At 40.8% G+C, this 16,500-nt stretch overlaps 1 protein-coding gene across 8 annotated transcripts in view; it reads left to right on the top strand.

Moving 5' to 3' along the window:
* Peak1 (pseudopodium enriched atypical kinase 1) overlaps nt 1-16,500 on the top strand; it is a 217,288-nt gene that overhangs the window by 173,025 nt on the left and 27,763 nt on the right. For all 8 annotated transcript variants that reach the window (XM_021207022.2, XM_029543521.1, XM_029543520.1 and 5 more), the window contains one exon: nt 3,355-3,539. In XM_021207022.2, the coding sequence (XP_021062681.1) occupies nt 3,355-3,539 (185 nt within the window). The remainder of the gene's footprint in view (nt 1-3,354; nt 3,540-16,500) is intronic.

Below are 16,500 nucleotides of genomic sequence, written 5' to 3'. Positions count from 1 at the left end.
CACCTACATTTCAACTCTTAGAACCTCTCTTTTTCCTCTCTTTTACTACGTTAATAATACAAAGAGCTGTTCTTCTGTCAAGCATTAAGACATGACATATCATTGATGCATCTTTAAAGTTCTTACTCCTTTTAAGTCTGTCGCTGTAAATGCAGATTAAACATTTCAGCATACATTTGCAAATTCATAAAGCTGTTGCATAGATTTCTATAGTTGACAGTTATTTTAACTGGTAACCTTGTGTACCAGTGCATTCTAACCTGTTACGGAGTCTGTGCTGCCCTGCTCCTCAAAGGGTTAATAAATCTAGCTTTCATGCTTAGGCTCCCCAGAGGTAATTTGGCAGCTTTCCAAGACCAAGCCCCTATAGCAAAGGTCAAGGTGCAGTGGGTGTGACTGAGGGACAGGATTCCAGTTTCTTGGCATAGCTTGTATACAGCTTGGAACTCTTCGGAGCTCAGTGGCCTCTGCTCGGTCAACTTCAGAACATGGCTGACAGGTTTGAAGAGACCCTGTGAAAATGTCCCTCCATGGGGAATTGTGTGAGCGAGTACAGCGGGTGAGTCTTTGATATCTCTTGCTTTTCAGCATCCATGTTGTGTTCGTCCACACCCTTAGAGCAAAGTTCTGTATTATGTATGTGGAACAGACCCATGGATTCCAGAGGTTAACAACAGCTTCTCTTGCAGTTGTCTTCACAGTTGCTTATCCCCAGCAGCAAGGTAGAAAAGCAGGCACGGTGAGCACACAGCAGTAACCCCAGCACTGGAGCACATCTGGCCTAAACAGTGAGCTCCAGGTTCAGGAGAGACCCTGTCTCAGGAAAACAAAACTATGGTGGAGAATTGCAGAACAGGACAACTGACATCAACCTCTGTCCCCCAGAGATACCTGCACAAGCAAGTACACACACACTCGTGTGCAGTAGATAAATAAGCTAACTTTAAAATAAAGAAAAAGGACCAAGAGCAAGTTCAGAGATTAGGGGTCCCTAACAGCCTGGCTGGCATTGACTCGAGGACCTAGCGTCTACTAGACAAGCACTTTCTCAAAAGCTCTTCTCAGCCCATTTTAAACTACTTTTATTCTGAGACAGCCTTGCTCCATTGCCCAGGCTAGCCTTGTAGTCACAATGGAGCCCAGGCAGGCCTTGAATTGGAAGGAATCCTTTTGTTTTAGCCTCTGGAATAGCTGAGATTACGAACCTGTAACAGCCCAGAGGTGGTCAGCAAGTCCCAGTGCTTTTCTCTGCCCTCCCTCTGCTGGGATGTCCCACCTATATGCAAATGTTTATGGGTTCTGGGCATCTGGTGCATGTCCTTTTCTTGCACAGTAAGTACTTAATCAACTGAGTAGTCTCTCCAGCCCACAAGTTTCTGTAAGAGATTTTACATCGGAGTCATTAAAACATACATCAAGTGCAGGGTTAAGGGGGTAATATGAAGGAGTACCTTCTCACCAGTCTTTAATTTTAAAATTTATACATGTATCTGGACAGAAATATAAGTCTTGAAATCTGCTGGCTGCACAACTTCAGAAATACTGTTTCCAAGCCAACAGAGCCTGAGATCTTTCTCTGAACCAGCAGTGTCAAGTGAACTAGAAATTCCATTATGGGCCCTGGCTCTTGGGAACTGGAGAAGTGGGAGGGAATTTCTCCTCCAGGAGTCAGCAGGGCAGTCTGTGTAAACATGCTGCCTCTTCTCAGTGGGCTACTGTAGTCATCAAAGCAAAAATAAAATAAAATAAAATAAAAAACGAGGCCTGCCACACAAAGCTGGATTCTCCTTAGGGGAGCTTGGTTGGTCCCCTCACCTCCATACAGCCAAACTGAAGTGACACTTCCGAGCCACTCCTGGGGCACATTGCTGAGTAGTTATGCACATACTGAAGGAGAAAGTAATTTCTCTTTGCTGGGTGAAAGTTAATGTAAAGTACTTCTAATTTCAAGGCAGCACATTTTGTGTAACTAAAATATCCTTTCTTCTTTGAGAGAAAACAGTGTTTAAGCTTCAGCATTCTACCTCCACAGTCAGATATACTGGTTTCCTAGAAGGACACCCAGTCTAGCCCATCTGTGAGCTCTAGGTTCAGGGAGAAACCCTGCTTCAAAAAAGCAAGAGAAGTCATTGAGGACTGTTGGTGTCATCCTCTGTCCTGTAGATAGATATCCACACATGCAGCCCCACCCCACCCCCAAAAAAGTTTCTTATTCTTGTTTCTCTTAGCCCATAAAGAAATCAGAAAGAACATGGTGGGATTTGATGGTCTCAGAACACTTCTCAGACCCTGGAACCTTTAAAGACACGTGATTTTTGAATATATTTCATTGGCCAGCGACTTGCGATTGGCCGACTTGGCCATTTGTTTGTTTTTTTGTTTTTTGTTTTTTTGTTTTTTTGTTTTTTTGGTCTTTCAAGACAGGGCTTTTCTGTGTAGCCCTGGCTGTCCTGGAACTCACTCTGTAGACCAGGCTGGCCTCGAACCCAGAAATCCGCCTGCCTCTGCCTCCCAAGTGCTGGGATTAAAGGCATGCACCACCACGCCAGACTGACTTGGCTGTTTTATTCTCCAGCATTTAGTGACCATTTGATCATCTTGTACTTAATGTCCATAGAGTTGACACTGTTTTTATCAGACGTGGGGAGACTGGGAAGAGAAAACTAAAAGTAAGTGACCTGGCAGTGGCAGAAAAGAGAAAGCTTGGCCTTTGACTGCCTCGTGACCAGCAGGATGCTCCAGACTTCTTTTCTTCAAGGACAATCAGCTAAAGAGTTAAGCTCTCTTATCCATTTCCCTTCCTCCTGTATCATGTAGATGAGAACTGACCCTTCTGTCTACCTGGCATTAACTTATCCTTTAATCACATAGTATAATCACAATTTTACTCCTAGTTCTTTCTAAATACCTCAGTAAATATTTTAACATGTAGCAAATACTATGTGGTAGGTAAAGCAAAGTGTGGTACTTACTATAGTAGTAGAGTACTAGTATAGAATATAGTAAGTACAGTAAATACACCAACTGATTTATAAAATTCTTGAGTATTTTCCTCTTTAATCAGTTAAGCATTCACTAGCTTTTATTGTTACCTATTTTCCCTTTTTTAAAAAAAACAAAAAAACGTAGGTTTAATAATCATGAATGAAGGTCTCAGATCCTTTCTAGTTAGCTCTGACTATCCTGGAACTTGCTATATAATCCAGGCTGGCCTGGAACTCACAGAGACATACACCTGCATCTGCCTCCCAAGTGCTGGGATTAAAGACCTCTGCCACCACACCCTGCTCTATAAATCTAAATGTTAATAGAACTTTTGAATATAAATTTGATGGACTATCTCATTTGTTTCAGTCGTGTGACCCGTGAAGTGGCAGGGGAACTTTCTCCTCAGGATCCAAGAACTCCTGCTGTGAAGCAAGATGGCACTTCAGTCACACCAACACTGCCTCCACCTGACCTGGAAAGGGAAGAAGAAAAAGATGACACTTCGGATCCTACCGACGTGAGTCCCTGCAGTGCAACCTACAGCAACTTAGGTAAGTACAAAGGTTATATACAAGGTTCGGTACAAAGTACCTGAGCCTTGTCTTTATGTTCATTAACACAGTTGGAGTTATAAATCTACATTCACTTCAAAACATAATATTCAGGTTTTTACTAGGCTTATTTTAAATGCCTGCCCTGTGAGCCCTATGCCATGTGCTAAAGGTACTGATGTAGACCTTGCCTTGAAGGATTCAACCTGAAGAAAAGAAGGGAACTTGAATTCAGTATAATGTGATAAGTACAATTGCGGAAACAGATGTGGAATATTTCCATGTTATACGAAGAAGGATATCAAAAGAAGCCTTCCCAGAAATCATTCCTGAGCTGATTTAACTCACTGTCAAAGAGAAGAAAGAATGTTCCAGACAGAGGCAACAAGTGAACAAGACCATGGAGATAGAGAATAGCTTGGTGCCGCAGTCATTGAGGTTGCTGCAATGTGGAGCATTAGATAAGATGTATTTCAGGTTAAAATCTTAGACCTTTTGTTATTTGTGATAGTGACCCATAAAAGGGCTTTGAGAAGGCAGAATGACATGAGTTAGAATGGGTACACACAGGCTATGGTGTTTGGTAGCAGGTACTGCAGGACTACATGACAGGATGAGGGGGGCCTCGGTCAAGGTAGGGAGAACAGTGGACAAACTGAAGGAGTATTTCAGGGCAAAATATACACAGGATTGAATAATGTGGAGGATGGGATTTCTGATCTGTATCAGCAGTCTCGTAGTATGAGTCCTATCATTGGAGGTGTTTGGGCAGGGGCTGACAGCCTGTGTCACAGACCTGTGAAAATGAGAACCTGCAAAGAGACTAAACAAGATTGTTTCAGAAGTGTCTGCAGAGCTTCCTCAGGTCTCTACTTTCTTTACTGATTTTCTGCGATTCCCAATGACTTCTGAGTGATCTCCCTCCCTTGAGTATCACAGTTTCTTTCCTTCTGAAAAGGAAAACCTGGAATAGCAGAAGGGGGATTGGTGCTTATCTCCTGTGGGGAAGATGTGAGCAACAAGGGCTGCCTGAGGATCGTGTGCCCGCAAGAGTTTCATGAGCCACTGACCCCTGTTTAGGAACCACTGATCCCTGTGTAGAAATCGCTGGAGTATGTCTCTGAAGGGGATGTTTCTCATCTCCCTGCTTTGTCTTTTTCCTCCTTCGTGTTATTTTAAGGAAAAGTGATATCAGAATCAGCTAGTATGCTTGAAATTTGAAAATAATAGCTTTCTTAACTTATAAGTCCAAAAGATTGAAGCCATAGGAGAAATACTCTAATGTCTGAGAGACTCAGTCAGAATAACCCTCAAGTACGTGAAATTATATTCTACAAGAAAAGATTTCTAACTTCAGTTCCAGTAAACTTCATAGTTGAATGGTTTATTGGACTTTTCTCATTCCTTTATATTTTTAGAAGTACATTGTAAGATGAAGTTTTTACTTACTTCATGCCCTAAAATACCATATCAGGAATTATATGAGTAAATATCTTTGCTATGCTAAAATTTCTTTCATAACAGCCTCAGTAACACTTATCACAATTGTTGGGAATACCATATAGCATTGCTTCCTAAAATTTCTATTCGCAATTGGGTGTGACATCTTACACCTGGATTCCCAGACCATGGGAGCCTAAGCCAGGAGAACCGTGATCCTGAAGTTAACATCAGCTTCATAAAAAGACTGTTTCCTCCCCGCCAAAAGAAGGAGGAGGAGGAGGAGAGGAGGAGAGGAGGAGGAAGAAGAGGAGGAGGAGAGGAGGAGGAGAGGAGGAGGAGGAGGAGGAGGAGGAGGAGGAGGAGGAGGAGGAGGAGGAGAAAGAGAGGAGGAGGAGGAGAAAGAGAAAGTGGGGCACAGTTGCACCTGCCTTGATCCTGGCACTTTGCAAGTGGAGGTAGACAGCTCAGGAATTCCCTGTCATCCTCAGCTACAGAGTTGTGACTATCAGGCCAGGCTGAGCTACGTGAGACCCTACCTCAAAAGTAAATACCTAGATAGATACATAGATACATAGATATCAAAAAAAATTTTTTTTAATTTTACAAGCTTACCTGTAAGTTTATCTATTTTGTCTCATTGTTGGAGGAGGTTGAGCCGTGATTAGAACCCAGAGCTTAGACACTCATGGCTCTAATGCTCTCAGTCATAACATTCTTGCAAAGCCCTGATGATGGGTTATGAATTTCAATCATCAACTTTCAGANAGAGAATTAAAGACTTCAAAAACTATAGTTACTTAAGAGTCCAAAACTACAATTGTCCTGTGAGAAAGACTGACCGATTTCCATTGAGTTTAGCTCCGTGGTAGAACTCTTGCCTAGCAGTCCCAAGACCCTGAGTTCAGTGCCCAGCACCAGAGGAAAGGACAAAGTGTGGACTGCTTTCCTTCTCGTAAGTATATGATCCTGTAATCCAGGCTTCCATTGGGACTTCGTTGTTGTTGTTATTCTTATTTTAAAAAACAAACAAAAAAACTTGCAAGTAAAAAATATAATACCCCAAAACTCACCAGATCTACCCAAAGTCGAATCGTCTCATTGAACTTGCAGCCATTCTGAAGCTGTCCAGCTTCATGGTGGGTTTTATACTTTAACTATCAAATACATTTTGATGCACTTATCAACCACCAAAAAGGGAACAATCCACAACAAAGTTAGACCAAGAAAAATCATTAGCTTCAAGCCTTTTAAGTGCTTCAGTAGCTCTGTGCTTGACTTTGTATGGTTTGATACGTGCTTAATTTTTCTGCTTAGGAGGAGTAATAGTTAAGGTTGATCCCATCAGTTCTAGAAGCTGAGGGCTTGGGTTTATTGCCATTTTCCCTGGTAGAATAAGTACATAGGTGGCATTTGGAACTCTATTTTTTAAAAAAAAAAAAAAAAAAAGAAACATTCAGCAAGTCATCTCCATACAGTTTTAAACTCCCCCATTGGGTAATCTTTTTGTGATTTAAAGCTCCAGTACCTTTTTTTTTTAAAAATGATATCATTGAACTGGACATGGTAACCCATACCTGTAATCCTGGTACTTAGGGGGCGGACAGGAAGTCAGGAGTTCAAGACTGTTTTTGGGAAACATGGGACCCTGTCTTAAAAACAAATAGGGGTTAGGGATCAGGGAAGTGGGAATATGTACAAATGCTGTGCAAACATTTAAGACCTTAGTTTAAGTCCCTGGTGCCCACATATGAAGCCACGTTAGGCCACACATGCCTATAACCCCAGCACTACAGCGACAGGAAGCTTTCTGGGCTTGCTGGCCACCAGCCTCGCTCCAGGTTTTGTGTGATATCCTATTTGACAGAAACAAAGTAGGCCATTAGAGCAGGCCACCCAAGGGCTGGTGACTTCACTCTGGATAGCAATCACGTGGACCAAGGGTGAACTGGCCTTGACCTTCTTAATCTCACTCAATCTGAATTTTGGGACATGTTTACACCCAAAGCAATTTCCTGAAGAAGTAATAGAATATCCCTTTTTATTAAACCATTGGCATCCTTTGTTTCTTATGTCTGTCTTAAAATGTCTTGAAGAAGGGTCGCTGGTTGTCTTTTATGTGGGTGTGTCTGACTACTTCATTATCCAGCTGGAATCGGAAGAATGTAAGTTCTACTCGGTTGAAAGCCAGCTGATAATGTTAGGCCTCCTTCATTCTCTTTGTAAGTAAGGACTCTATACATTACTTTTTCAAAAGCTCAATCAAGTCTCCCTTTACTCTACGTATTTTTGGCTTCCTCGTCTTTCTGTATTCTTACAGCCTAGCACATTATCTAAAACACACAGGAGGTGCTAAGAATGTGTTTGAATAAATGAGCTAAAAATGACTGCTGGGTTTGACTTTTGAAGATTTCCCAGATGAAGAAATCTGACTGTTCCCAGGGAAGTTCACATAAGAGACGTTCAGCTCATGGTTTACGTGCTCTAGTAATCTATTGATCTGGCTTGTTTTTTTCTACTATTGGACTTGATGCATAAATTCCCTAATTAAGGAACTATATGAACTTTGCCTCAGTCTTCTATGGGTCTCCATAAGAGTCTGTCCACAAACTTCACTTCAGTTACTTTGAGCAAATCCTTAAAGCTTCCCCCTTCAAATACCAAAGCCAAGCACCAAAGCCTGTGGCACATTGTTTGTCAGAAGTGAGGTGGGCCTCCATACACAGACGCCTGCAGCGCTGGACTGCTGGTCTTGGTGTGAGTATGGAGTACCATTTGAAGTGCCCGCTCCAAAGAAGTCATTCTGAGCAGCACCTCACATCTATGTGCACAGTAATTACTGGGCAGAAAGCATTGCATACACTGCAGTGTTAATTATGCGAACCGAAGATGAAAGCATTGCAGTTAAGGACTGTCAAGATGGCTCGGCAGAGAAAGGCACGTGCCACCAGGCCAGACAAATCTGAGTCAGATCCCTGGACCCCACATGGTAGATGAAGAGAACCAACTCTCCAAAGTTGTCTCCTGAGCCTCAAACCTGTGCATATGGGTGTGCAAGACATGCATACATAAACACATACACACAAAATAAACAAATAATAAATACAATAAAATATTTTAAGAAGAATTGCAGTTAGGATTATCTGGAACTTTTTAAAAAAAGCTGAAGTTGACAGTTTTGAACATTTGTTTGAACATTTGTTATACCTCCTATAATTGTAATTATTTCTATTAAAAGAAATGAATTTTTGCTCCTAAGTTAGTTACATTCATATTTTAAAATAGGTTTTCTATCTGAGAATTAGTTACTAGGGTAGAGTATTCAAATTGCATAGATAACTTACCCCTAAATAACTGATCTGTGGCTTCGCGGAGGGTTTCTGTAACAGGACTGCAAACATTGGACCTGTCAGCTGCTACACCACTGGCATTCTTTAAAAGTGCTCTATTTGAGGTCTCTGGAAGCCAGCCAGCTTTATTATTTGACAGGAAGTTTTACCCCATGGCTTGCCAGTTGTTGCTTCTATTTCACTGTGCTGGGTTCCCCCCTCCCCCCCTCCCCCCCCCCCCAGTAAGAACAGAACGCCTGGCCGAGGAGGGTCCTTTCCTCCTAAGCTTCTGAAGCCTGCTGCTGGGAACAGAGTGCTGGCCCAGCCAATGAGAGACCCTATTCGTGTGACAAAGCCGGTTAACAGTGGTGGTGTCTGACATCTGTATAAAGTGCAGTGCGTGTTTCCGTGTTTGGACATGGATGTCTCTGAATTCCTTTTTCTTCCCACTCGTGTGTGTGTGTTACTTACTTTGAGATAGGGATGTAGATTAGTTATGAAAATTGAAACTGTACTTTAAATAGGAAGATATGTTTTCTTAATTGGAGCTTTAATACCTCAATTTAGCAAAACAGTTGTTCAATACCAAATGGCTGCAGTTCCAGGTAAGGAGCCGGAAACGCTAGCATAACCTGATCTTTTGGAGAGAAAGACATGAGGCTACTGTCCTTCGAGTCCCTGTGATAATTTCTCTGTTCTGAAAGGTTGGTGAAAGCGTCTTTCTAGAGGAATCTAGGGCAAAACACTGCATCTTTTACTAATAGAAAACAGCACTGAAGACTTTTTAGAAGAGGCATACTCAGGACTAAAGCTTATTCTGAGAGCTCTGTATGGAGGCAGTGAGCTTGATCAGGAAGCCATGCCTCCCTATCTTATCACTAAGGTGTGACCTGTGATCAAAGGACAGCTCCTGTTTAAATGTGTCATTGTTTAGGGGCCTAAGACTTTAATGCTACCAGATCTCAAGCAAACACTTATTATGGATGTTCTTAATGTGCCTTTAGTATTTCCATCACTATAATGATGTAATTACTATTTTAAGTTTTTCAGTATGTAATCATCTTTTAAAATATTTATTTTAGAAATACCTTATTTCTTGTGTATTCATACCAACCTTGTAAGTTGTAAGAGCTGTCTGTCAGTCATTTTCATTCCCAGTGAGTTTTAAACACCCTTGGAATTAGTCTCATTACATTTTCCCCTCCCTGTTGAGTTTTCATCATTTGCTTGGAGAAGGTGATGTGATACAGGGCTGTCTTCGTCTGCTGATCTGAAGGCATGTTTAAGTGGGGAGAGATTACAGCTAGAGTGCAGAGCTGGAGAAGAAGACAGTAAGGCTTGAAGTTGGTTCAGGCCAAACATTGCCAGGGGGCTGTTTTAGCTTATAGCAGGGCAAGATTTAGAATCAATCTCTTTGCCCCTCCTTTCCTTTCCATTTGGAAAGCTGGTATGCCACAAAAATGTGGAGTATGTGATGTTCTCTCTGCTGCTGAAAACTGAGCTTTGGTGTCTGGATCCCAGAGACTTCAGAGGAATGTGCTGGGTTAAAAGTTTAAAATAAAAGCAGCTAAGATACCAGACTTTTAGGACAAATGATCAGAATTTGTGATGCCATCCCCCTCTCTCTTTTCTGGAGAAAATGAAGCACAAAACCACAAAGCACTTTGCGATTTAGAAGATAGCTTGGCCTACTTTCGGGGACTGTGGTGTGCTCCTGGTTTCATTTAGAACAAGTTTCTGATTCTCTTGTGAGATGTCCATGGCTCCCAGGAGAGCCCAACTGCTATTGGAGGAGAGGGGCCACGTAGTTATTTTTATAGCCTGCTACTTGAGCTGTCTCTTTCCATTTGGAATAATGACCAGTTCTATTGGTTTTCTGCCCTTCGGCTCAGCAGACATTCACTGTACACATGCTGCTTGTCTGGTACCACACGAGATTCTGGAAGGATGTATTTAAAAAAAAACAAAACAAAACTGGGCACACTATAAAAAAGAAAGAGAGCTAAGAGAACACAGAAAGAAGTGGTGGCTTCCATTTTGAAGTGAAGAGCAGAGGGTATCAGAGAAGGGTTGGGCTGGGCCAAAGACGGAATACACTCTTACCACGACAAAAATACAGAAGTGAGTGCATTGGACCGGAGTTCAGTTCCCAGCCCCCACATCAAGTGACTCACAGCCACCTGGAATTCCTGCTCCGAGGGGCATTTGATGTCCCTGAGCTCTGCAGGCACTACACCCATGTACACACACTAATTAGAAGTAAAAGAGAGGGGGGAGGGGGGAAACTCAGCAGTTAAGAGCATTTGTTTCTCTCTCAGAGAACCCAGGTTTGGTTCCCAGCACACATGGCAGTTTACAGACACCTGTGACTCTAGTTCTAAGGTACAATGATGGGAGTAATTCATGTTGAAGAGTCACTAAGGAGTAGTGGTAGATAAGACAAAGAACCTTGAGCAGCTTGTACAAAGTCTGAACTTTATTCTGAAAGTAGTGGCAGGCTGCGCCCTCAGCCCTCTTCCACCTGCCTGGGAAGCACTTAAGAACTACAAGGCAGGCTGTGCCTTACTTCCCTGGTTCTCAGATAACTTTTAGGAAGAAAACTAAAGGCACTTCTGGAACTCACAATGCTACTCACAGCCACAAGTAATTCTGGTGTTCCTTATTTGGAGAAATGGTTAGAAAATGGAAGCCCATAAGACCTTTTCTAGGACCTGGATAAAAACTGGGTCATGTTTTCTATCTACATCTGTCTTTCTACATACCTAGTCACTAATTCCCAGCCAGATTCTTGCTTAGTCTCGAGTATAAAAATAGGACACAGCTCCTGCCATCAGTGAGCAACCCAGTGTGAAATTCAGCCAATGACCCAAGAGCCGTATTAGATATGTGCTTACAGAAAAACATGCACAAGGCATATCTGCGTTCCAAAGGGAGGAGCATCAGTTTGGGGTAAATAGACTTAAACACTCCCAAGAGGCAGTGTTTGAACGTGAGCAAGGAAGGCCAGGGGTATATCTCAGCAGTTATAACTCTGGGTATCCTAGCATGTATGAGACCCTGGATTCGTACTACAGCGGAGAACAAGTAACCAGAGATGAGACAAGTGGGAAACTAGATTCATCTTGTGTATCATTCATTAGGTGATAAACATTTGTGCTGTTTCCACTTTGGAGCTGTTATGAATAATACAGTGTAAGCATGTGTTCTGGTTTCTGTATAGACACATGTTTTCCTTCCATTGGATATCTCTGTAGGAGACATGCTGACTCATGTGCTGACTGTTTTACTCTTTGAAGAACTCTCAGGCTGCTTTCCAAGGTAGCTCTTCTGTCTTAGATTCCTACTTGTAATGTATGATCATCCAGATTTCTCCACATCCTCACCAGTTGCCTACGGATATTATTAATGTTGTTTTATTCTTATTATAATGATCCTAATAAATATGAAGTATTGTGGTTTTATGTCATTGTTTTTGTTTTGTTTTGTTTTGTTTTGTTTTTTGTTTTCGTTTTCCAGACACAGGGTTTCTCTGTGTAGCCCTGGCTGTCCTGGAACTCACTCTATAGACCAGGCTGGCCTCGAACTCAGAAATCCACCTGCCTCTGCCTCCCAAGTGCTGGGATTAAAGGTGTGCACCACCACTGCCCGGCTTATGTCATTGTTTGACGAGTAGTGATGTTGAACACCTTTCATATATGTATTGGTCATACATATATTATCTTTGGAGAAATGTCTGTGAATTTCTTGCTCTTTTTTTTTTTTAAAGAGTTCTTTATATAGTCTAATTGCAGGCTTCTTACCAAATATGCAATGTGTATTTTTTTTCTTCCCTCTCTTGTTTTCCTTTTCATCTCTCTGTCTGCCCTTCCTTCCTCCCTCCCTCTTCTTTCTCCCTTCTGGTGTTTATCCAAGGTCTTGCTATGTAACAAAGCTATTCTCAGCCTCCAGAGTACCAGATTTACAGGAATGTATGACCATGTCTGAAATTTTCTTTTTGCTTTCTTAAAGATGTCCTTTGAAGGATACAAGGTTTTATTTTTACTTTCACTTGTAGCACACTGGTTGGTTTAGTCATTTTACACTGGGGGTTAGAACTAACCATTGCCCAACTCAAGGACACGACCATCTATCTATCTATCTATCTATCTATCTATCTATCTATCTATCTATCTATCTATCTATCGGTTTTTCGAGACAGGCTTTCTCTGTGTAGTCCATTTCTGGAGTGAGGCTATAGCTCAGTGGTAGAGCATGCTTGAGGCCCTGGGTTTGATCCCCAGCACTGAATAATGTAGAGTTTTATAGTTTTATCTCTTATATTGACATCTTTTGTGCATTTTAGTTTATCTTTGTGTATAGTGTGAGATAGGGCTCCAACTTAGGTTTTGTTCTTGTCTCTTGTTTTCAGCATATATGTATTCGCTTTCACAGCCCCATCAGTTCTGTCTCCACTGAGTTGTTTGGACAACCTTTGTCAATATAGTTTACCCCTTAATGTAAAGGTTTCTTCCTGACCTCGCAAGCCGATTACATTCACCTACAAGGTACCACACCATCTTGATTACTATAATTTTGTAATGAGCTAAACTATTTTTGGCCACTCTTAAGCCGCTTATGTTTCCACATGAATTTTAGGGTTCCCACATCAATTCTTCAAAAACTCCAACTGAGATTTTGATGAGGATTACATTCAATCTGTAGGTCAATTTGGGGAATATTTCCATCTTAACAATATTAAAGTCTCTGATCCATGAGTTTAAATAGGCTGCATAAAATTAGTCATTTTAATAATGTGACTGATTTTTTAATAACATGACTAATTTCCATTTATCCTGGTACTTTTTAATTTCTTTCAACGATGTTTTATAGTTTTCAACATGCAACTCTTGCTTAATTAAATTTATCCCTTAATACTTTAGTCTCTGTTGCAAATAGGGTTATTTTCTTAATGTCAGTTTTAGATTAGTCATTACAATTCATTATTGTATACTGATTATTTTCTTGCAGTCTCACTAGACTGGTGTATTCTTTTCTTCTTTTTGATTGTTAATGACAGGTTCTTGTACAGTTCCCACTGGCCTCAAACTTACTGTGTAGCTGAAGATAGCTTTGACCTCTAGCTCCTCCTGCCCTCATGCCTTGAGTGCTGAAATTAGATGTGTACTCCACCCCCTTCAGTTTAGTGATGTGCTAGGAATTGAACCCAAGGCACCTTGCATGCTAGGCAAGTGCTCTACCATCTAAGCTAGAGTCCCAGCCCTGGCATATGATTTCTGATAGATATTCATATGGTTCCTTTTGCTTTTCAAAATACAAGATTATATTTATACATAAAATAGATTTGCTTCTTTCTAACCTGGATGTTTTTATTTGTTACTATTTCTATGGCTAATGCTTGAGTATAATATAGAATAAATAGGGTAATAACAAAAGTCCTTGAGTTACTGACATTAAGAAGGAATCATCTAGTCTCTTGTCACCAACTATGATATTAGCTCTTGGTTTGACATAGAAGCTATCAGACCGGGAAATGATGTTGTATGCTTTTAATTCCAGTACTTGGGAGGCAGGTGGATCTCTCTGAATTTGAGGCCACTCTGTGAGTGGATCTCTACAGAGTGAGTTCCAGGACAGCTAATGCTACACAGAGAAACCCTCTCTCAAAAATGAAAAACAAACAAACAAACAAAAAAACCCAAGGGAACAAACAAAAGAAGCTATCAGCCTGAGGATGTTCCCTTCTGTCCCAATCTGTTGAGTGTTGTCATGGGAAGGCATTAGATTTTATCAGATATCTTTCTACAATTTTGAAAAGATCATACAAGATTCCTTTGTTTCTTTATTTTGTTAGTATAACATACTGATTAATTACAAGGTGTTAAGCCAACCATGCATTCTTTGGCTAAACCCAGTTTGTTATGGTATTTTATTGTATTGCTCTATTGCTTAATGTCTTATGGTTTTTTCACTTTACATTCATAAGTAACATTATTCTCTAGTTTTTTGGATGTCTTTGGTTTGGTTGTCTAGGTAACATTGCTTCTACAAAATTCAAGCTCTTCCTTTGAACTTTTTGGAAGAACTTGCAAAGGATTGGTAATAATTCTTTGGTTTAATTAATATTAAGCATTTGGTAGCATTCATCAGTGTTTCTATCTAGCTCTGAGTTTTTCTTCATGAGAAGTTAGCTAGTCAGTTAGCTAGTTAGTTATTAGTTAGTTGTATGCTAATAAAGGTTAAACCCAAGGGCTGGCGCTTGCTGGGCAAGCACTGCACTAAGCTACATCCTAGCCAGAAAGCCTTACAAATCCTTGCTCCTTTAGAGCGATATATTCTTTCCTTTATTCTCTCACCTCTTCTTCCCCACCCCTTCCTCCTCCCACCACCATGCATTCTCTCTGTATGTTTCTGATTGTGTTTAATACAACTCTCTCCCATATAAAAACACTGTTATGTGCTGTTAATGGAGAGAGGAGATCCTTTAGTTTGCTGTATATATGTGATAGTTAGTAGTTTATTTAAACTCCGAGGTGTTCTTAATCAAAGTACAATATACAAGAAGTAGAATTAATTATCATCACAGTTTACATTGATTCTCACCATTGATATTTCTTCAAGGATATGGTTTTAGCAAAACAAGCCAGTATGCATTAGCATCCTCAGAAGCATCTATATCTGTGACTTTCCTCGTTGCTGTGACAGTGCAAATGATAGAGGACAACTTTGTTTTGGCTCACATTCTAAGAGGACAGTCTATCTTGGTGGGAAGTCGTGGCAGTAGACATGTGAGGCAGCTTGCATCTGCTGCCAGGAGGGAGAGAGATGGATGCTGGTGTTTAGCTCACTTGCTTTTCTTCTATTCAGTTCAGGATTACAGCCCAAGGTGCGGTGCTGCTCACACTTGGAGTGGCTTTCCCCACCCCAGTTAGCCTTATACAGACATTCACAGCTATATCCAAAGGTCTCCTAGGTGGTTCTAGATAATATCAGGTTGATAATATTAACCCTCACACCATCCACTTATCTGAACTCTGTATGATTATAAGTGGAAAAATGTATTTATTTCCTAGGACTCTTGTAATAAACCACCTTAAATGGGTTGCTGAATACAACAGAAACTTAATCTTTGACAATTATGAAGTCTAGGGACCTGAACTGAAACTTCTGCCCACAAAACCATGCTTCTTTTAAGACACTGAGTAGAATATGTTCTTGCCTCTGCCTGGTATTTAATGATGCCCATCCATCTTCAGCATTCCTGGTTTACAGTTAAATCATTTCTGTCTCTGCCCCTGTCACCACATAGTGGTCTCCTTATTTGTCTTCACACTGTGTTTTCTTCTTATTAGGATACCAGCCACTTTTGATTGGAGCGTTTTCTAACCTCAATTTTATCATATGAGCAAAGACTCGATTTCTAAATGAGGACACATTCATAGATACCAGGGGTTAGGACCACAACATAACATAATCCATAACCAGACATTATGTTCTCCCTCTATCTCTCGATTAAAGGCCTCATTTTAAAAACACGGCTAATATTAGTAATCTTGTAGAACTTTAATGACATATTTCTATCTTAAGAAAATAATATCTTCTCTCCATTATGTAAGAAACAAAGTATCATTGAACCCTTGTGTGTTTTGCCCTCTAAACATAACCATTAGATCCATAAATTATATGTGCATATATATAGTGTCAGGTGCTATATACAATGTAAAATTGGAATGATACTACAAGAAACAGAAGAATATTTTGTCAGGCTCTGTGCAGTGGTCTCATTGCTAGTTTCAATTCTGTTTTCATTAGGATTCCCAAGTGTTTTCTTGATCCACAAGTACTGTCATCTCTACTGTCACATGCAGATGTTTCCAGTGTCTCTCCTTTCTAGTTCTGTGGTGTGGTGACGGCTAACAATATCATTGGAGACAGGATTGTAGAATCTGGATTCCTTTTGAAAACAAAGCTCACCACCTAAACTCTGACAGAGAAATGCTGGGACGTAACTCATCTTTGTTACTCCAGTCGAGCTTTGGATTCATACCTTCAATGTTCAGGCGTTTGTTCCTTGGTCTCGCATTTCATTTCAGTGAGAGCACTGACGATTGCTAGATTCCCCATGCCTATGCCATGCATTCCTACTTGTTTAAATTATGAAATGAGGTTGACATATTTCATTCATTCTCTTCTTC

Source organism: Mus pahari, chromosome 10 (assembly GCF_900095145.1).
Source record: "Mus pahari chromosome 10, PAHARI_EIJ_v1.1, whole genome shotgun sequence".
Lineage (NCBI taxonomy): Eukaryota > Metazoa > Chordata > Mammalia > Rodentia > Muridae > Mus > Mus pahari.
Note: the sequence above shows the minus strand (reverse complement) of the source record. Positions and strands in the feature narration are given on the sequence as shown.